Source organism: Egretta garzetta, unplaced genomic scaffold (assembly GCF_000687185.1).
Source record: "Egretta garzetta isolate BGI_Z169 unplaced genomic scaffold, ASM68718v1 scaffold403, whole genome shotgun sequence".
Lineage (NCBI taxonomy): Eukaryota > Metazoa > Chordata > Aves > Pelecaniformes > Ardeidae > Egretta > Egretta garzetta.
In genome coordinates, this window is record NW_009259240.1 from 448,240 (window position 1) to 470,292 (window position 22,053).

Sequence of the window (22,053 nt, forward strand, 5' to 3'; positions counted from 1 at the left end):
TTTTACAATGCTGCCCACATGCAGTTTTCGATCCTGGACTTTGGAAGACTGCCCAGATAATTAACATCGTAATAAAAGCCACAATCCACCAACACACAAGAATTATTCTGAGCATCTTGCATACAAAAATGTGAAACAACAGACACACAAATGCCTTCTGAGTTGGTAACCCAGGAAGATGTCATTGCAACACACTGCTCAGTTTTATTAGCATAGCAGTACCAGTGTAGTAAAGCTACTATACTTATGCTACTACATTTTCTTGCTTAAGTGAGCCATGGGGTTCTGGCTCCTTTAGAAACTTCTGAAGTCTTCAGGCACATGGAGCTGGATGGCAGTTTCCTATTAAACCCTGCCTGGACCAACGCACCAACCAAAATACCTGGGAGTTCCTCAGCAATGTCTTCAGTTCGGGAAGTTGCAAGATAACGATCACAAAACCCATGGCATCATCATCCGTGAGGATGGTGCATGCATGAGCACAAGGGATTAACAGCAGTCCAGCCCCCAGGAGACAGAGGCTCTCTCTCGTTATTATAGCACTGCTGTCATCACATCACAGCCATCCCTACCGTGGTGCTTTAACTGGTCTGCGAAACACAGGAGGGATTCACTGCCATGTGCATGTCCGATGCCATTCTCCAGCTCCAGTGACCAAGTCCCATGAGCTCTCCCTTGCCTGACCTCCCTCACTGGGCCATGGTCACCCTCTCCATGGCCAGCCCCAGGCACAGCCACCAGCATACACCACACCAGGGAGCTGGCTGTCTCTTCTGCTGGGGTAATGTGTATGCACCCACATCCACAGGTACTGCCTATTCCTCTTGCTAAAGAGAGGTCTTGGGCAGATTTTCTCACAAGTGTCAATCTCATTAGACCAGTAGTCAAAAAGTGCTAACTTTCCTGGTGAAAAATGTAAGATGTGCTCTCTTGAAACAAAGAATATAGGCCTCTGGCACAAATACACATGAAGATGATGCTTGTCGTACATACTTTCCCCAAAATAAAGCTTTATAAAACCCAAGATAAATAAAATGTTTCCAGAGAATGAAGGCATCATTTTTTTAATGGAGAGAATATTTATGCTGTTATTCGCACTATCAAGGAATTTGAGAGGCTTCACTTAGGCAACAGGATCCCACTGTGGTACTTAACAAACTTATTTCCAGGTTGTCATTCAGAAATGTGCCTAGTCATGTAATACTGTCAACAGAAACCAGCAGGATTTAAACCAAGTTACTAAGCCTTGGCTGTAAGATTCTCTGAGCAGAAGTAAATGCATAAAGGGATTAAAGGAAATTCCTCAAGCACGCAACACGTTGGATCAAGCTAATGCAAAGAGGTGAAAAACTCAACGTTACTACTGACGTTTAACTCACTTGCTCATTTACATATCTTAAGCAAGGAGGAGTACAAAGTAGGAGAGGACAAAAAGAGAAACACAAGGTTTTAACAAGTATTTCAGTTTTTATGCTATGTGGGGCAATTTGCAAAAATGGCAGGGGCTATTCTCTTTTTTAAAACAGTATCTCTATAGTTTCTGATAAAGTGGTCACAGTGGTAGACTGCATTCAAAATGCAGTCTCATTAGGCACTGCTGAAATTGCCTTCTAGAGTGTAATTCTGGGCAATACCATGAAATATGGACCCGACCTATTCATCTTCATGAAAGCATTAAAAGAGAAGGAGAAAGGAGAGCAAGAGCTAAATAAACCCCATTTATCATGCTTGCCACTCTCAGGATCAGTACCATTAAGATACTCCCAAGGGGATTTACATTTTGCTTTTTTCTTTAGGTATTTGGTTAGGGTTTGGGAGGGGTGAAGCAGGAAAAAAAAAAAAAGAGCAAGGCAGAAACAACTGCGCAAATCACTGTGCTAGTACACAACAGTTGTACAATGTGATTTTTGGTTTGTTCACACTTGAAGTCTAGAGGGGCTGAAGGCTAACTCTGGCCTGAGCATAGAGGACTCCATGGCCTTTCATTGCACTACTGAGATGAGTAGGCTTTTCGGGGGTCTACATAGCCCCAAAAAACCACGAACTACTTCTGTAGCTTAATAAGCACAAAATGTTGTCTATAAAAACAAGCCTGCTGTAGGATTATGTTTGTTTTAGAGAGCTGTGAATCTCCACAAGACCTTTTTAGGCAATCACAAACTTAGAAATGTTGAAAACAATTGTGCTGAAGGTGTAAGAGGATTTAAGTCTAAGGCATAAAATTAACTTGTGTTAATTAATACCCACCTAAATCCTGGAGTATCCCACACAAACTAAATAATTAACTCAAAGGTCCACATTTTCAAACTTGTATCTTAAAGGTAGTCATACAACTTGAGCTTAGCTTGAGGTGAGAACTGAGAACATGTAAATGCCCAACTTCAGCTAACTCTCCACTAAAGATGTGCCAGTTCTTGCCATGGCTACAGATCTGAATATACTAAATACCCTTTTTAAAACATCAGCTCAACATGATTATGAGATTCCCAGCTTCTATTAAAAGCAGAAATCCAGATTTTGAAAGGTGCAGACATGTGAAAGTCAGATTCTCATGAGTACGAGGTTCTTAATTTCCAGTCATTCAAGAAACAACCCAAGTGTTTTGAAATCTTATTCTATGGTCGGGTGTACTGTAACGAGAAATTCCCTGTGATTTAAGGTTGCTAACATGTTCCAGAATAAGCTTGAGAATAGAAGACTAAAGGCTAACGAAGACAAGCAACATGGCTAAAATATAAGCAAGATGGCTAAAATACAGTATTTAATTTGTGTGCAGGAGCTCAAAGCAGACTGTAGGCACTTGAGCTCTCATTTCAACAGCCCAGAATTAGGGCTTCTGTATACCCAGTTTGAAACCTGATACCCAGGTCAGATGTTTGGGTCTCTGGCCAAGAATGTTAAATGTCAGTCTGAAAGATTTATAATTCCCTACATATGCATTCTCCAAAAATCAGGCTTCTTAGAGACAGCATATTGGGACACCTGACTTTTAAGGCTTCCAAAATTACTCATTCCCAGAAAATATGTTTTCTATGCTTGTCTCCATTGAGACATGCCATCTATTCATCTTAAAGTTCTTGCACGTTTTATGAGTTTAGCTAGGTCTTTGTATTTTAGGTTACCATAGCCACAACTGGTATTATACACTACATCTTCAGTATTTCATTGTAAGATGTTGGTCAGCCACCTTTCCAAAGAGAAGGCACGCATCAGAAGATTTTAAATCACCTTTAAGGACAACTGTCAAGAATAAGAATAAAAGCAGCCTACTTGTTTCTCTGCAGCTGGAGCAAGTTCCGCTATCAATTCCACTGAAGTCATGACCATGAATAGTACTGGGATGTTTTGGTTTCTTTATTATAGACAGAAAGAATATATACTGCGACTGTGAATGACTAAGACTTTTTTTTTCATCCCAAACCAATAAAGAATTAGGAACTCCAAGCATTCCCTTTTTGCTGAACATGGTATGCCTCTTATTTTTTTAAACTTAAGGAAATTTTACTGAGGAAAAAAAATATTAATCTTTACGCTATTTTAAATAACTGACATAAAAATGTTAAAGAAATTATAAAATTAGAGGAGGAAGAAACAACTAGCATTACTTTGTAGATGCATGCAGATGAATAAGTACACCGCAGAACATACACTTGCCATTTTCTCCACTTTGTTCACCCTATAGGAGCATTTCAGAAAGTCCTGTTCACAGCCTTTAATTCTGGACTGTAATTGCATCATGTTATACCCTAGCCAGCTCATATACCCCACTGAATAATTTGATATTGCTGTTTCTCTTTGTAAACTAAAGACAAGCTAAATGTAATGCTGCTAACAAGCACTGGCAATAAAGCTTTTATTTGATTTCCTCAGAAAGGTTGTGTGAACGTCATGGAGGTATTTGCACACATGGTGACAAAGGTACTTACACTGCTGTGTAGTCTGGGACTAAATAACTCAGAATCAGAGAGTCACAGAATACTTAAGTTTGGAAAGGATCTCTGGAGATCACCTAGTCAAACCCTTCTGCTCAAAGCAGAGTCAACTAGATCAGGTTGCCCAGGGCTGTGTCTAGTCAGATTATATCCAGGGACGTAGACTCTACAGTCTCTCTGGGAAACCTATTCCAGCATTTGACCACCCTCACAGTGAAAAAGCTTTTTATGTTTGGATGGAATTTCTTGTATTTCAGTTTGTGCCTGCTGCTTCTTGTCCTGTCACTGGGCACGGGTGAGAAGAGTCTGATTCCCGCTTCTTTCTTTGCCACCTCAGACACCCCCCATCCTCCCCATCAGGTATTTGTACATATTGAAGTGATCCTCCACAAGCCTTCTCTTCTGTAGGCTAGATAATTCTAGCTCTCTCAGCCTCTCCTCATATGATAGATATTGCAATCTTTTAATCATCTCTGTGGCCCTTCACTGGAACCACTTCAGTACATCCATGTGTCTGTTGTACTGGGGAGCACAGAACAGGACGCAGCACTCCAGAAGTGGCCTCGCCAGTATTGCATAGAGGGGAATAATCACCTCCCTTGGTCTGCTGGATGCTGGTGGCCTTTTCTGCAAGTGCACATTGCTGGCTTATGTTCAACTTGGTGTCCACCAGGACCACTATGTCCTTTTGTGCCAAGCTGTTTCCCAGACAGATAGCCACCAGCCGGTATGGGTGCGTGGGATAATTGCTTCCCAGGTGCAGGACTTTGCACTTTCCTTTGCTGAACTTCATGAGGTTCTGTCAGCCCATTTCTCAAGCCTGTCAAGATCCTCTGAATGACAACAGAACCATCTGTATCGGTACGCTGTCTCATTGTCTCTGTCCTGTACCAAAGTACTGGTCCCAGTATTTACCACTGGGGTAACACCACTAGTGACTGGCCTACAGCTAGATTTCAAGCCTCAGATGGCAATCCTTTCAGCCCAGCAATTCAGGCAATGTTCAATCCAGCTCACTATCTACTTAAACAGTCCTTACTTGATCAATTTATCTGCGAGGATGTTATGTGGGACAGCGTTGAAAGCCTTGTTAAAGTCAAAATAAACAATATCCAGTGCTCTGAATGCCTCAGATTACCACGATCTTTCAAAGATGCACAGGAGTGGCCTGACAATGACGCATTCCAGCTCCCTCAGCTCTTGTGAGTACATCCCCATCAGGTGCCATGCACATGTGTATGTCCCATTTCTTGAAATATTTGATAACCTGATCCTCGTCTGCCAAGGGTAAGTCTTCAGTGCTCCAGACTTCCCCATAGGTCTCAGGGGCCTGCGATTCTTGAGGGCAAATCTTAACCACAAACTGAGGTGAAAACAATGTTGTGTAACTTAGCCTTTTCCATGTCCTGTATCAACAGGTCACTGCGGTACTACAGTGAGCCCTACTTTCCCTCCTCTGCCTTTTGCTGCTGATATATCTGTAGAAGCCTTTCTTATTTCGCTTCGTGCCCCTCACCAGATTCAAATCCAGGTGGGCATTGGCTTTCCTGACACCATTCCTGCACACTTGGACAGCATCCTATCATCCATCTGGGTCACTTGATCCTGCTTCCACTTCCCAGTGTACTAGTTCTTGACAGCATTTGAACAAAACAACTTTCAAATGATGAAGACCAGATTTCCTTTAGGGAATTACCCACACCCCCTGCCAAAGCTGAGCTGCTGTGTGGACAAGACCCCAAAAGGTGAGTCAAGACACACAGCAAACAAGAACAAGCCTAAGTCGATCTAAGGGATAAGAGTGATGACTGACAAGGGGCAGTGCTGGGCTTCTAAAGCACAAAAATTCACGCACACCACAGGATCTGAAGAGAAATTCAGAAGTAGAAAGGGAAGAGGGCAAGGTGGTAAGTTCTGTGGAGTGACACTGAAATCAGACATCTCATTGTAAGGGTGAAACGGCGCAAACAGAAGATCTCATACATTATCAGAACTGACACCGGATTTCCGTTTCACTAGAATGTTACTACTCACAGAGGCCTATTAGCTGACAGAGTAACAGGGTTGGAAAGCTTTAAAGCAGCACAAAATATTCCAACAGAGAGGCAAAAGGAGAATCTATGACATCAGAATGAACTGCATGATACTAAAACCAGGGGAACAAATAAAAGGGTTGAAAAAACCCCACTTAAACCAGCTGCTTAGCAAGGAAGAAAAAAGGAGAACTGGATATGTTTTTAAATAAAACCATATAAAGCCAATTCTCAGTCAGTATAGACGGACATAATTCCATTAACATGAGTCATGGGTTTATTCTACAAGCTAAGTTCACTGCTTTGAATTGATGCCGTAGGCTCACAGGAAGGAACACACACCTCAGTTGAAGTTTTACTTGCACAAGGGCTGCAGGCTCAGACCCAGTGTAAAGGACCTCAGATTTTTTTAAGCAACTATGTTTAATTTTCTAACCAGAAGTTTCTCTTTCTGGATTCTAACTTTTACAATATTAGCCCCACTGCTCTACAATGACCACTTACCTTCTTTAACTCTTCCTGAATACTTCTGCCATTTTCCTCTGAGGACAAACTCTCCTTTTGGTTTTCAGGGTCTGTTCTAGGTTCTGATTCATGTTCTTCACCAGATGATGTTTCCTTGTCACTCATTTTAGCAGCGAGCTGAAATAGCCTGGATTTAAGCTCCTCTTCCATAAGGTCAGGCTTGATGTTATGATGCTGATCCTCACTGCTTATATCTGTTTCTGACAAATCATCAAAATCCTACAAAGAAATTGGAAGAACAGTATAATTACTGGATAGGTACAGAAAGGAAAACAAATAGCTTCCTAGAAAAGTATAGGCATGATCACTCTTCAGGGAAGCTAGAAGGAAAGCACACTAAGTGTGCTGATAAAAAAATACCACGTCTTTACAGAGGAATGCCAGTAAACCCACACCTGTTGGATTATATTTCTCATTCCTTCTTACTTTTATATCATGTAAAAAGGAACTATCAAAATCATTATGTATCTGTGTGCAACTCATGAAATAAAAGCCTAAATGGCATTTCCCATTCCCAGCATTGCACTGCCATCGCTCCCAGGCATGGTGCAGATAAAGAAAGTGAAGTGCAGGAATGAAATAACTTGTGACCTGGCAGTTGTGTCCAGCTTTCAGCTGAAAGCTGTGCTTGAGTTCCCTGACTGCTGGTCTTGAGCATTACCTGTGCGTTTCTTAAATACTACTAGAAACAAGTTTTTAAAAAACCTCTCTTTTATTACATGATGGTGCTTAAGATTTTCAGCTTTCCCAGTGATTATTTACATAGGTGGATCCCCTATAGCAACAATTATTTTCCAAACGCCAACTTCCTTGGAACAAGGTTCAATCTTTAGGAGCACCTTCTTTTCTTGGATCCTTAAAGGTGGGAAGTATTCAGAGGCTCCGTTAAGCATGGTGGGTGTTACAGGCTCAACCATGACAAGTTCCATACCTTGGAGGCTGAACAGAAGAAAAGCAAAATCCTTTTGCGAGGATGCCTGCCCAACGTTTAAAAATGTGGAAAGGGGGCTTTTTTTTTTTTTTTGTCAGCCTTTGCAGGAAATCTGAAAATATCTGATGGTTATGCCAAAAGCTAATGTCCAGATACATACCAACTTATTTTCTGGATCTGTGCTATCTGATTAGAACCCAACTTCCCCTAATTTCCACTACATTCCATCTCCCAGAGCAACCCGCTGCACCTAGTGTTAACTTCCCTCTGGAAATGCTCTTTTCTCCCTGCTAATTGCTAAGAGAGATCTTAAAATAATTAGACATTTTGTTTAGTGCTTCAGCCAAGTGCATAAAGTAAGATGGAATTAAGTGGGTTTAAAAATGAGGAATTCTTTGAAATGGAGCATAATCATGACAAACCCACCTGGAAGGAAGCTATAAAGAATGCAGCCTGGGACCCCAAAGCGGTAGGCACATTGCAGTGGGGTCTAAGAGGATGATTTGGAGCAATTCTCAGATAGGAAATTATTCCTATTTGCCTTACACTCTCCTACCGTGATGGGACTAGACACTGCTGGCGAGACTAAAAAATGTGTTCTCTCTACCATTCATTTGGAAATACATAAACAGGAGATTTGCTTTGCACAGCTCCTCTCTCGGCAGCCGCAGAGCCATATTTATGGATGGAGCAATTACCTCCAGTTCTCACGGGAAACATTAACTCTGACAACTCCCTCACAAACCCTACCCGCCAAACTGCTCTTAATGGGCTGACACATCGTGTTTGTAATGTCAGTCCTCATCTCTCATACAGTAAACAATGCTGTAGTGTCCAGTACTTCTACAGCTTTCTGGACCATTTTTGTCTGCAGTTACCTGTGAATCAATTAGATAACTAAATCATTGCTTTATAGCTCACCTTCAGGATGCAGAAGGCCCTTTTAGAAAAGCAGGATTTGAAAGTACATGACTAGCTAGAATAGAAGGGGAACCGCAGGCTTATGCTGAAATTTATTCTTTTCCCAAGCAATCGGCTTTTGTAGAATAAAAAACCTTTTCTCCCAAATGACTTCCAAGCTGTTCCGAATAAGATCGAGAACAAGATTTTAAATCAGTATATTTCCATCTAGTTTTATAATATGTTATGATATGGTTTTATATAGATTTAGAAGTCTGGTGTCATTTTACCTTTTTAATTAAAAATCTGTATTTATCATAACGGTGCTTCCTCAAATTGTAACAAGAGATTTTTTTTTCAGACATGTCCTGCATGTCATTCAACAATTCATTACAAGCCCTGCCCAACAATCTGCTAATGAAAAATACTCACATGTCACTAAACTACTACAAAAAAATCTGAAACTTGTTGCTGAATCAATCAGTTCATCAGTTTGTACCCAGGAGAGAAGCAATCATAATTTATGGGATTTACAGGATAGAAAGCACGGCTAAACTGTGCACTTGTATTTTAGGAGACTATATTTTAGTGGAGATACATCTCATTAAACTTGAGCTATTTACAGTTAGGTATCTAGTCTAAGCTAATTACTAGAATCCCTCTTTACTTGAGGTACCTCCAGCTATTTAACAGATCCTTCCAAAAACCTACTCTCATCTAGCCAAACATGTAGTTTAGGATTACAAGACTTGCTAGTGATCTCTGACAGCTCTGCACTGGGGATGTGGGCTTCCTCTAGCAGTGGCTTGGCAGGATGAGTATGGTTTACCCTTGGCGTTGAGCCTGCAAGAAAGAGAAGAAAATCCCATTCCATGCAGACATTTGAGCAGATCAAGCTTGTAAAGACAAATGTTTGCTCTTCTTGTTTAAATAAGCCAACATGTGTATAACTAAACTATAAATAAGCCAAATACGTGTATAAAATCTAGTGGAGCAGTGAGGGAGGCTGGCAGTCCAGAGGGGCAGGTTTTCCCATGCTTCCATCTCATTGCTGTACCATGAAGTACTGACAGACTTCATCGGGTGGCAAGACATGCATGAATCCTCTGGGGGCTTCTTACATACAGCTGCTGAGCTCTCACTGCTTAGCAGCTATATTGCAGTAGCGATACATGCATACCCCTGTGGAAAGCACCGCCAGTTAATTTAAAGAAACCATAGCGACAACAGCAGATTCACAATTCCTCTTGATCCTGAGAAAACACCAGTCTTCTTAGGATCACACACAGCAGCACCTTTCAGGTTGATCTCTACTGTCTGTATCCAAAGCTCAGTGAAATCCTGTAGAGCCCTCCAGCCGACTTCCCATGTATTTTGGAGGAAGGTGGAGGGAAGGCAGGAAGGCAGACATGAAGGAGGTATTCCTCTTTTGGCAGCAGCAGGCTGCTATCTTACTTTAGCCACACGTCACACCTTTACTGAAACATCCTGCACCTTCCTGTCCTGTACTCGGTCGCAAGGAGTTGTGTAGGCTTGGCAAAGGGGTCCAGATGCGTGCTAGAGCCGACAAGGGAGAGAGATTGGGCCACGCTGGAGGAAGGTGGAGGGAAGGCAGGAAGGCAGACATGAAGGAGGTATTCCTCTTTTGGCAGCAGCAGGCTGCTATCTTACTTTAGCCACACGTCACACCTTTACTGAAACGTTCCCAATTATAATGTATGCTTTAAAACATATAAAAGACTTTTCCTAACCTGTTAGCTGGGAAACTTAAAGAGCTTTTTGCTACATTTGCCAGCACAGGTGAAAGCCATGAGCTGCTTTGGCATCCCTAGGGTTTTATTCCATGTTCGCTAAATTTGTGTTATGAATACACATCCTTTCTTGGAGGAGGACTTGCCTTGAGGGTACTCATTTTATTACAGCTGGATTCAGGCATGTCTATTATCCACCTTTTTGCTTTCCAACCTCCTTACAATGAGCAGGTGGAGTATTTACAGCTGCCAGAGTTGTTAGTTACTTCTTGCACGCAGAGATAATGATATCCTGTAACGCTGCACTTCGTGGTGTCTGTTACTGGTAGGCTTGCTTGGCTTACATGTTGAGCTTTCAGACGGTGGCAGTGAACTATTTGCGAGGAGATAATACCTCTTTCATGGATTAACAGGTTTAAAAATGCATTAGAAGCTGTGACAACAATAAAAAATAATAAATACATTGAAATGTACTGTTATTATTATTTATTTAACAGATGCTATCTTAAACTTCACTATTCTTTACCATTCACACTTTGGCTCTTTCTGGTAAATTTAATGACATATTTGTGTTCAGATAAATCATTGTGTAAATTCCCATTTGCATCTATCAGCAGCATATAATACTAACATCTGCAAACAAGAATAAATGGCCACTGCTTTATCTGAAAACAGCTCCAGCGAGGGCCTGGCAGACTAACACAGCCACAAACCCAGCCTCACTAAAAGAAAATCAAGTGTTTCTAATGCAAGCATAAGTCCTTCAGCAGACAACGAACTAGGAAATACACTTTTCCTCATTCCTCCATGTCCAGATCCTTGCATGCAAATCACTGATAACTCGATGTAATCCTAGCGAACAACAAAAAAAAAAAGCCCCAAAATAAAGCAAGCAAGCAAAGTACTGGCTTGGAGGCTCCAGAACCAAATCCATGTTACACTATAAACTCTTGAGAGAAAGCTCCATTTGTATAGGAAACAAAAAAATCAGAAACTACAGTTTTTAGAAGACACAAACCATGAGGTTTGCAGGCAGTTTCTCAGCAAGAGCCCATGGAATTTCAGGGCAGCTATTTGCAATATATACATCCCAAGTGCCATGCTGTGGGGACCGGCAATCCGACAGCACTCACCCCCTACCTAGCAGCAGGGCAGGAGGGCTGTAATTAACGGGTAATTAACAAGCAAACTCATAATGAGGGCACTTTCTTCACTTGAAACAATTAAGCCACTCCACTTTCCATCAGAAATATAATTGCAGCTACACTAAGCAACATCTCCTCCTCTCAAAAAGATCATGACAGCCAGTATATCAATATTATTCATAGTAATAATAAAAATTACAATTATTATTAATAATGAAAGCAGACAGAGATTGGTGGCTTGAACGGCAATTTCTTGTAAAAAGTTACAATTTGAAAAATAATTATCATTAAAAGCAAGGTGGCAATTCATGTTCCCCAGGAGTATCACTCTTCCGTGTTAAATAAGCAATCGGGTTATCAGAAATCTATTATGTTGGCTTTGTCAGGACAGTTTTTATGTCCCTCTGTCCTTGCTTCATGACCGTGTTTACAGCATTTCTACAGGCAACCCAGTGAAGCAGTGTTGTTCTTTTAGTTATCATGAAGTGGCAAAAATTCTCACCAAATACAGTACATCTTGATACTTGTTTTCAGATTTCCCTTTTTAAGTCACTCCAGACTTCATAGAATTAATTCCCTCTCAGTCACAAAGTCAGCATTCCAGTGTTGAATCTAAAAATCAGTTTTAAAAAACCTGCCACAGCATTATCCTAATGTAGGTACTGGATCTTGATTAAAACCCACCTAATTTATAATAGAAATTCAGTTGTGAGTTATGAAATGACTGCAATTGTTCCAGAACATTAAAATTTCTAGACTTGGAGCAGGGAGAGAGGAAAGGGCCTGTTTTCATCTCGCTGTGAGTCTCTGAGAGCAGCAAACAAGAAAGCGACCTGCACTATTGGAAAATTAAAAAAGATGACCCGACTTTCAGACTGCTAAACTGAAATCCTGTTCTACAATGCTGTACAACATTGGTTAACAAATTACCACGTTATTATTACAATGCAGGAAAATAAGGTTATTATTACAATGCAACAAAATTGGGAAAACGTATGTTTCTTCACTGCAGTTTACCTATGGTCAGTTGTTTGGTGTCTTAATGTCCGGATGCAACACTGTTTAGAAGAGCATTTTGTACAGTTTCTGTAAATCCTGTATAACCTCAGCATGTGAAAATTTATGACTGATTTAAGACCCCACAATGAAGCTCCCTTAAGTTTACGCAGTTGTCCATGCCCCTACAGTATAATTTTGTGAGAACTATTTACATGTAGAGTGCTCTCTGCTGCAGCCTCAACCATTTTACCAAGATCAATATGTTACTTCGGGGATTATATTAAACCCTGACAACCCTTTAAAGCTTATTTTTCTCAGCAATATAAACAATGTTTGGCTAATATATTTTTATACCACAAACTGTATTCCTTATGCTCATGATAATTTTAATTGCTTCCTAGAACTGTTCAACCGTGCAATATCTCTGCTATACATTGTAGTAGCCAGTCCATTCGTGCTCCCAGCAGCGCTTGTGTACCAGAGGCTGGAGTAACAGTTCTGCGAATGTGGGCACGAGCTGTCAAATCAGCCATGGGGGGTGTGTGTGTGCGTGTGTGTGTCCAAATACAAACTAAATGTATGCAAACCCACCCATACTTAAACTTCCTAGCGAGAATTTCATTGCTTTGAAAACAGCAGCGTGATCCGGAGGCAGTGTGCCTCTGCCTGCCGCACTGTGGCTGAGGGAGGAGTAGAGCAGGAACACTCCCTTTAGCCTAAAGGGTAAAATAAAGGGGAGAGTGGGTCAGAATCCCAAACCTTGCGTTTTGAGCACAACAGAGAGGTATAAGCAGAACTTAAGAGACAAAGCAACTCACAAGAGAGCTGGAAAGAACAATAATTTTCCGCACCAGCTTGCACTTTGAAGCACACACTAAGCTGCTGAAGGATGCTGTCACGTGTGCCTGGAAGCACCCTGCCTTTCTGAGCTCCACTGGATGAACGTGGCAGGGGTTTAGATTGGATATTAGGAAAAATTTCTTCACTGAAATGGTTATCAAGCACTGGAAGAGGCTGCCCAGGGAAGTGGTTGAGTCCCCATCCCTGGAGGTATTTAAAAGATGGGTAGATGTGGCACTTAGGGACATGGTTTAGTGGTGGACTTGGCAGTGTTAGATTAATGGTTGGACTCAATGATTTTAAAGGTCTTTTCCAACCTAAATGATTTTGTGATTCTATAACGTCTCTAGGACCTTCCCTGTGAGCTCCAATCTTTTATACTCTGCAGAGCAGTAGTAATTAGAAACCCACAATATGACTACAGACACACACAAAACGTGCACAAATATACAAAGCCAGAAAGGGAAATGCAGAAGCCTGTGTACAAAATATGGTCTTTGTGCAGTCCCTGGACAGTCCTGTAATTCTGCCTGATGTTCTAAGAAGTCATTAATGACCACTGATGTGTTGTTAGAGCACATTATCATACATAACTGCCCTTCAACAGCTGTAGATTATAAATGTATGAGGACATGAGTATAAATGAATCAGTACAAAACACCCACACCTGTCTCCTAAAAGCAGATGGAATAGATACAGCATTAACAATAGTGTACCCAGCATTAAAAACCTGCTGAAATCCTAGAATCCTAATCTTAACTTATGATCAGCTGATGTCTTTCTATGGGAAACACAGGTTAGTAGCATAAGCGAAGAAAACCAATTCCAGGCATCCTAAAATTGCTCAGATGGCTTTAAAGACTGGATCAGGTTGCTTGCAGTCAGAGGCATAGGGAGAAGACAGCACTTAGCTCCTTGCTTCAGGCTTACCGTTGCTCTGCTGCAGCAATGGTGCGGATACAGGATTTGAGAGGGGTAGGACATGGGAAACAGAACCAGGCAAGGTGTCAGTACTCTCCTCATCCAGCTGGGTAATTAGAAGTGTGCTTGGACTGCTAAAAAAGTTTTGGGGGACAACTGGATCCCTTACATAGTACTAGTCCCAGGCTTGGGCAAACTCCAGACAGACTTCTTGCTTTCCGGTTATCCCACACTTGTTTAAAAGAAATGATTGTGGGCTGCTTTGCTGTCTTCAAGTTGTATGATCAGTTATTCCAAGTTTGAGCTGTTGTTTGTTTTGGTTTTCTTTTTTTTAATCAAATGACAAATTATTTAAGTTGAAGTAGTTTGTAAACACTTTCCCTAACACACCAGAACTCATAATCAAGTGACCAATTAAAAGCTGACATCACTTGGACCATATTTCAAAACCAGCCCTTTCTGAATTTCTGCTGCTCATTACCTCTATCCCTTGTGACAGGGATTTGCAAACAGCACACAGAAGATTCCCAGGTATATGACTTATTTCTTATTCGAAGAATAAAGGAGTTAAAAAAAACCAAAACAAAATAACCCAATGCAACAGAACCGGTGATCCGTCAACATTTGTTAGCTGTTGGTAAATCCTGACTGACTTTTTTTTTTGTTAAGAGTACGGTGGTTTACGGTATTAACAATGTCATGGATCAGATGGAAGTGGCATATTTGAGAAAGAGGCATAGCCTGTTCATGGTATATGTAACACTTTACCTTTGCTTTTTCTCAGTTGTGAGGCATGAGGGGGATAAAGCTTGCAAGAACACGCCACCTCCCACTCACGATTCACATGTTATTGCCAGTATAGCTTAATTTGTTTTGCCCAGCTCTTTTTGAGATTGCATTCAGTAAGCTCAAACATAATTACCTGACTTAAATTCATCTTGTTGGTCTTTGTGCGATCTTTTCCTTCGCATAATTCTTCAGAAATCGCTTTGCTCTTCCTCCACCTTCTTGATCTCTTTTCTAAATCGTAATGGACTTCTTCAGTCTCACTGCTGTCTGAATACTCCAAACTGGTTGCCTGTGGATTGAAGTTTACATCCAGTTCTCCGTGGAAATGTTTTTTTTCCATTCTGGGCATATCACTTTGAGTTCTGCTTTGCAACCAGAGAAGTTTGCTCGGTCCTTTAGCTTCCTGGGAAGAGTTTACTGAAGATGTTTCAGAATCGGAGAACAGTGTCTCAGTATTGGTGTATAACCCAGAAGAAGGGGAGGTCACTGCCTGGTACTGATCATTGCCATAAACCCATTCGGTACCATACTGGGAATTGGTATAATAGAAATCGCCTGGTAATTGCCGAGGTCTCCGACGCAGCTTGTTCAAGGCCACATTCCAGTCATAGTCATCCTCGCTGTCTGAGCCCATCTCGTCATAGGCAGACACAATGCTGGATTCGTTCTCCAAAGCTTCAAATACTTGACTCTTTGGTTTGGCGAGCATTCGAGGACGAGGCAAAGTGACATTCTGCAAAGCTACCCAGTTTCCATCAGTGCTTTGAAAAACAGAAGGTGGATCTATGAAAACAAAACAAGAACAATTATCGCTACATGATCACGGTGTGAAAGGCTCATTTTACCTGCCAGTTTGTGATCAACTGGCCACAAATTGGAGGGTTCAACAAAACTAATGAACAAATGCAAGTGTTGCTGCTACACGGATTCTCTCATGTTGTGAGCCATGCTGCTGTACTTTTAGTCAGAAGCCACCACTTAAAGTCATGGTGATGACTATTTAAAATGTGAGAGTATTTGGACCAAAGCTTTTTTTCTAAAAGAATTAGGAAAGTCTGAGGGAACATCAGTATAGAGACATGTATAAATCCTGTGTTTTGCAAATGTCTTTGATTCTGTGTGCAGTTCTAGTCCCCCATCTTGAAAAAGAAAGACAGAAAAGGGATTAGAGAACATCAACAAAGGTTGCCCCAGGTTCTGAGATGACTTCCATTCAAGGAATGATTAAGTAAGCCAGAGCTCTGCTGTCTGGAGGAGAGAAGACTGACAGGATACACGCTAAAAGGGATGGGTGAATCTCTTCCAAACTAACAACTAGACGACATCAAAGGAAACTAGTGAAATCAAGGTTCAAAATAAACAAATGAAAGAAGTTGGATGCAACAGGTACCAGACCTGTGGAGCTTCTTGCCTAAGGGTGTTACGGATGCAAGAACTTAATCTGGGATAAAACAGAGATGGCTACGGACATGGAAGAGAAATCCACTGAGGTTTACTAAATACAGAAAAACACTTTAGCTGATGTAGTCATTAAGCTGAAAGTTCTGGAGGTTCAGAGCCTACTCAGAAGTAGCATGAAAAATACTTGCTTTCTCCTTATCTTTCCTAGGCTCTTGCTTATGGTTATTGCTGCTGCTGTTGTATCCTAGACTGAAGGAGCTTTTTGTCTGACCCAAGCACTGCTGCCTTTGTATTCTTACACTTATTTCAGAGTACATTTTACAACTCTGGCAAAAAAAAAAAAAATGCCACAAATACAGTCAAAAAGTGCTGTATAGCTCACAGAATTGCATTTCTTCTAAATTTAGATTCCATTTCCAATCACACTTGAAAAGTCCTTTCATGGGAAATGTGAATGTGTGATGACTCTACCTCCCACAGCAGCTGAATAAATAGGTAATGCCATGGTTTTACATAGTAATCTTGGCCTACAGAATGAACTTTTCAGCCTTACAGATTCCTTCCATGGGTTCAAATTTGCCATTTCCAGAATGGAAATATAAAAATACTTATTATACTTATTACAAATACTTATTATAAACTATTAGATTTCTAAAACTGTAAACAGAACTTCACTATTTAAAAATGGAAGTAGTAAAATCTGGATAGTGTTGTAGATGATACTCAAGCATCTTGCATTATATGATTACAAATACTTGGAGCTCAAGAAGATGACTTTTTCCCTGGAATTTTTCATAAAGAACATAAGTATGTCGTAAGAAGGTGTGCTCAGTTTAAAAAAAAAAACAAAGAAGAGTCTGTGGTGCACTACCACCACCAAAACACCCACACAAAAAAGAAACAATAATTAAATGGTAATTAAACTTAGGAGCTACACAAGATTTAGAACAGGTTTTGTATTTATTACTCATTTGAGTCCTTTTGGCTTGTTTTCACTTCCTAAATTTCATGCCAATTCAGAGAACTTGAGAAAATACATCACTGAAGTCATTCTAAGTCCTGCTTAAAAAGAAATCAAAATAGTAATATTTTTCTTGTAGCAGTGACCAGCTGAGGATATAACTGAAGTCAGGTTTATAGGCAGAACAAATAACGCTTTACTGTAACAGCCAATTTTGGAGATAAAAGAATACAAGCTATCAAGCATAAGGAGCTTCTGCTTGTTCACTTTTTCCAACTATGCTCACTAATCTAAGTATAGGATTCTCTTCATAGAAAGAGGACCTTTCCTTAAAAACATTGTTCCTTCAAACAAAGCAGACAAACTCTGCAAGATACAAATCTCCAACAGGAATTGAATTCAGCTGCACCACATTACACAAACATAATGCACTGGAGTGCCACATCATTAGACTTTCTTCTCTCCCAAACCATATAATCTTATTTTGTTTAGCAACAACTCATAAGAATCTGTCAAACGTCCTCATTGAGCTGAAGTAAAGGACAGGAAAGTAGCTGATTACATCTTAGAGGGTAAGCAGGATGGAAAGGAAAGCCACTGAGAATTTTATATTCATAGAATTGTAGAATCATAGAATGTTTTGTGTTGGAAGGGACCCCTAGAGGTCATCTAGTCCAACCCCCCTGCAGTGAGCAGGGACACCGCTAACCAGATCAGGTTGCTCAGAGCCCCATCCAACCTGGCCTGGAATGTTTCCAGGGATGGGGCCTCCACCACCTCTCTGGGCAACCTGTTCCAGTGTTTCACCACCCTCATTGTAAAGAATTTCTTCCTTACATCCAGTCTAAACCTACCCTGCTTCAGTTTAAAACCATTACCCCTTGTCCTGTCACAGCTGGCCCTGCTAAAAAGATTTTCCCCATCTTTCCTATAGGCCCTCTTTAGGTACTGAAAGGCCGTAATCAGGTCTCCCCACAGCCTTCTCTTCTCCAGGCTGAACAAGCCCAACTCCCTCAGCCTGTCCTCATAGGAGAGGTGCTCCAGCCCTCGGATCATTTTAGTAGCCCTCCTCTGGACCTGCTCTAACAGTTCCATGTCCTGCTTGTGCTGAGGGCTCCAGAGCTGGAAAGCTGACTCCATTTTATCCCAGCATCAAGCAATGTCAAATGCTCCCTTCCCGATTTTTCAAAGCAAAGTCACTTACTTGAAAGAATGGATTTTGCATAGAATTCATTGTGTATGCACTACAATTTATGCATATGAAAATCAAAATAGATTTAAGAAGTCTCATTGTGAAACTATTGGTAAAGGGGGAAAAGGCACTAATTCATGATTTGGCTCTTGAGTCATCACTTAAATCAGCGTAAACCGGAATCAAAATGAATTGTGAACTGCTTTTTGGCTACATGACTAAAAAGCCCACTGATTTTACCACTCCAAACTCTCGGTTGAGATTTCTTTTGTTTGCTGTATCCTAATACAGAGCTGCTTACTACTGCATAGGTGAGATCGTATTTGCACAAATCAGCACAATCAGGTATTTACTGTAAGCTCAATAGGCACCACAATTTCATCACAAATGTGGTTCTTCGATGAAAGAAGCAGAACAAATCCTCTGAGCAGAGCACCTGAAAGCAAACTGGGTCAATTTGCATTCTGCTATGGTTAAGCAATTGTTAAGTATTAAATTGCTCAACAGTTGAATTCAATGGGGTTGAAGTGGGTTCTTAAATTTAAGCACCCAATTAACTGCTTTACTGAAAATAGGCCTTCCACTAAAATGCCCAGGAGAACAACCCTTCTGACAGGGGGGTGAATGAGCAGTTCACAAAGTAATGCATACTTAGTTAAGTCAGATTTTAATACTACTTTACTATCACTTTCTTTTTGGGGGCAGGAGGGATATTGACACCGTCTAATTTTCCATCTCCCAGGTTATCAACTGGCATTACAGATAAATAACTCAAATTGATGGGCGGCCACCATCCCTGGTCCCCACTACACCCAAACATGTATTTTGGCTGCTTCTGCTTGCCAGCACCTAGTGAGCTGGCTGTGGGAGTTATAGCACCAGTAAACTCACCCTACAAAAGATGCTCATCTGTGAAGTTCCTACTTATACAGCTTCCTCAAACTTGTGCGGAAGCCGCAGTTAGTAGGGCTGTACAGAACACTGCATTGGTAAATTCATCGGAGCTGGAAATAAAAGTGCAAGGGGGAATCCTAAACGTGAATGATTTTACTTTTTGGTTCACCACGTAACCTCACAAACAGTTAACTTGTGCAACAGAAGGGAGACTATGGGCAGCTGCAAACTCCTTCAACTGGAGACAGATAACCAGGGGACAAAGCAGGGTCCTTGGGCTCTTATGTCTTAGAAGCTCCGAAATGTATCCAAATGAGATGCCTAATGTTTCCTAACAGTGCAAAATCAACTCCCAAAGGCCCAAATTTTGAATCTTTTCTTGGGAAAAAAAAAAAAAGGTAAGATAAGATATGTCACAGCCCAATGAAATCATGACACTCAGCATCACCAAACAGGCATTTTTACACATGACCCCTGCAAGCACAGAGGTCAGCAGAAATTCCCTGGAGAAGGTCCTTGCTTTAAGTCATATTTATTCCACATATAAGTGAGAACCAAAGAAAGAATCATATTCGTACTAGAAATATTTACTTGTTTCATTTAGCCTGTCCACACTTTTCCAGCTGGGTAATGCAGAGAGCTTGCGTTCCTTCTGTTTCCTGAATTGTCCTTTTTGCTGCCTCCAAAGAGCCTCGGTCACAGATGATGCAGGATCCAGCCCTTTACTGGGCATATCTTCACTAGCCAGGGAGAATGCAGACTGAGACCTCTGTGGGAACAAAAAAAAAATCAAAGAGCATAATTTAAAAATAGAAATATTTAATTACCAAACTTTTAACCATAATTAGTATGAGTATTCAGTTACCCATGGAAGTGTGGAATCCGGTAGCATCCAGAAACGGAATTTAATGTGTTCAGAAGAATTGTTTCAGCCTTAGATTGCTTATTTATGTGCATTTCTAATGCTATCAAGGAGGCAGGAAATTGTTTATACTACCACAGACCAGATGGAAAGAAATAATTACGGTGAAGTTGTTAGGAATGTGCTTGGTGAGGACTGATCTGACTGCTTCGACTCAAGCTAGCCAGAAAGAGATCCCATTGCAATGGGACATGATGATCTATTGTTGGCTCAACAGGCCATCTGGTGCAACAATTTGCAGAAGTTAAAAATTAAAAAAAAAGCAAACAAACAGCCTGTTCTCCAGAAATAGATGTGATACGCAACTGATCTTAATGCAGAATTCTTTTGTTTGCTAGGACATAGACATCACACAATATGCTGGGCAGTTTTATGCAGTCTTGCAAATGTTAGGTCAACATAGCCTACAACTGCGCATCTATTTGTTTCTAGGAGGGCCACATTTCAAGTCAAAATGAGGTAAAATACTGTTGTGATTGTTAATGAGCCCTGACTATTACTGAAGGGAAGGCACTTTCCTTTGGATCTACATAAGTAGATCAGACATTTTAGTTTTGACAGCCACTGGGGTCAGTTACTGAAGTCACATTTAAATTTGGCCAGATTTAAAAAAACCTGAAAGCTGGTAGTGTTCTGCTGATTTCAGGAGAACTCACTCTTACATATCAAATCACATATATAATTCTTGAAACAAGGCTACGGCAGTTCAAGTCAAATTTTAACACCTGGCTGACACTGTTTTGTTGCAGCACGATTTTTTTTTTTTTTAGTTAATAACTTTGCTGTTGATGACAGTATGTGCTTAGGCAGCTCAAACGGCAAAAGAGATCACTTTTTCAAACAACAATTAGCTTTTTTCCCATAAGTTTTTACCACACTAAACCTCTGTCTTGGCCTTCATAACAGTCGGTAAAAGACTGCCTGTATACACCAGGGTTTCATTAAGAAATATGCTTTCAAGTGGCTCAGCTTCTTTACGCAGGCCAAGTTGGTAATCTTAAGTCTTTGTACACTTTAATTGATGTTCAAATTACAAATAAATAATTAAAAATGTTAATCTCAAAAGGGCCAGTCTTTGCCTGCATCAGAGCTCTGCCTTGCACTGGTGCAGATGAGGAAAAGGATAACCTGACTTTCAGCTATCTTCAAGTCCCTTCAGTTCCCAGGACAGCATAAGCATTGCTGGGAATCCTGCTGGCCTGCAAGCAATGCTTACACCACTTTCCTGGCTGCACCTCCTCCCACCTGAAATGCTCCTGTGTGGGACCCCTGTACTATGCCAGAAGATTTAATTAACTGCAAATCTTCCCGTATCCTCAGCTCAGCAGTGTGATTTCATAACAGACTCAGCAGAAAGAAACACAACCAAGCACCAGGGTTTAGTATGGCTTCTGAACTCTGGAGGAAAAGCCAGAATTATTGCCCTAGAATCAAATGTTTTCTGTAACTGCATAACTTGATTAGTCCTGTAGATGCAAAGACACAGGTCCTAACGTGATGCATTGGAGAGTTTCCTTTCAAATTCAGTGAGATGAACTACTACTAATAAGCTCACAGTACTGTATAATTTTATTATAGGAAATCTTTCAGATGAGTCACTTGACAAACCAGCTATATTCAAGTGTATGTTTAGGCTGTTTCAAACCTCAAATTAGATCTTCAACTGATCAAAATTATCTGAATCCTCCTTAACTCCTTAACCCTGTAAAAGGGTTAATAATTTAACACACTACAAACAGGTACATAAATTGTTTTGCTCTAGGAATTTGCTCGTTAACTTTGATTTCATCCTGCCAGGATATATGGAAAATATGAACAATTCTGCCACAAATTTGCAGTCTGAACTATGACAAGTTTTAACCGTGCTGTGGCTCACTTCATTGTAAAGCAACAACTAATGAACTTCCCATTCTTACA

At 40.7% G+C, this 22,053-nt stretch overlaps 1 protein-coding gene across 3 annotated transcripts in view; it reads right to left on the reverse strand.

Moving 5' to 3' along the window:
• LOC104123721 (myosin VIIA and Rab interacting protein) overlaps positions 1-22,053 on the reverse strand; it is a 218,126-nt gene that overhangs the window by 16,939 nt on the left and 179,134 nt on the right. For 2 of the 3 annotated variants that reach the window (XM_035891597.1, XM_035891598.1), the window contains exons 8-10: positions 19,806-19,983; positions 14,900-15,549; positions 6,470-6,709 (exon numbers count right to left, since the gene is read on the reverse strand). In XM_035891597.1, coding sequence (XP_035747490.1) covers positions 6,470-6,709; positions 14,900-15,549; positions 19,806-19,983 — 1,068 coding nt within the window. Of the gene's footprint in view, positions 1-5,199; positions 5,296-6,469; positions 6,710-14,899; positions 15,550-19,805; positions 19,984-22,053 lie in introns of all 3 variants that reach the window. The other variant, XM_035891596.1, reaches the window with a different exon arrangement.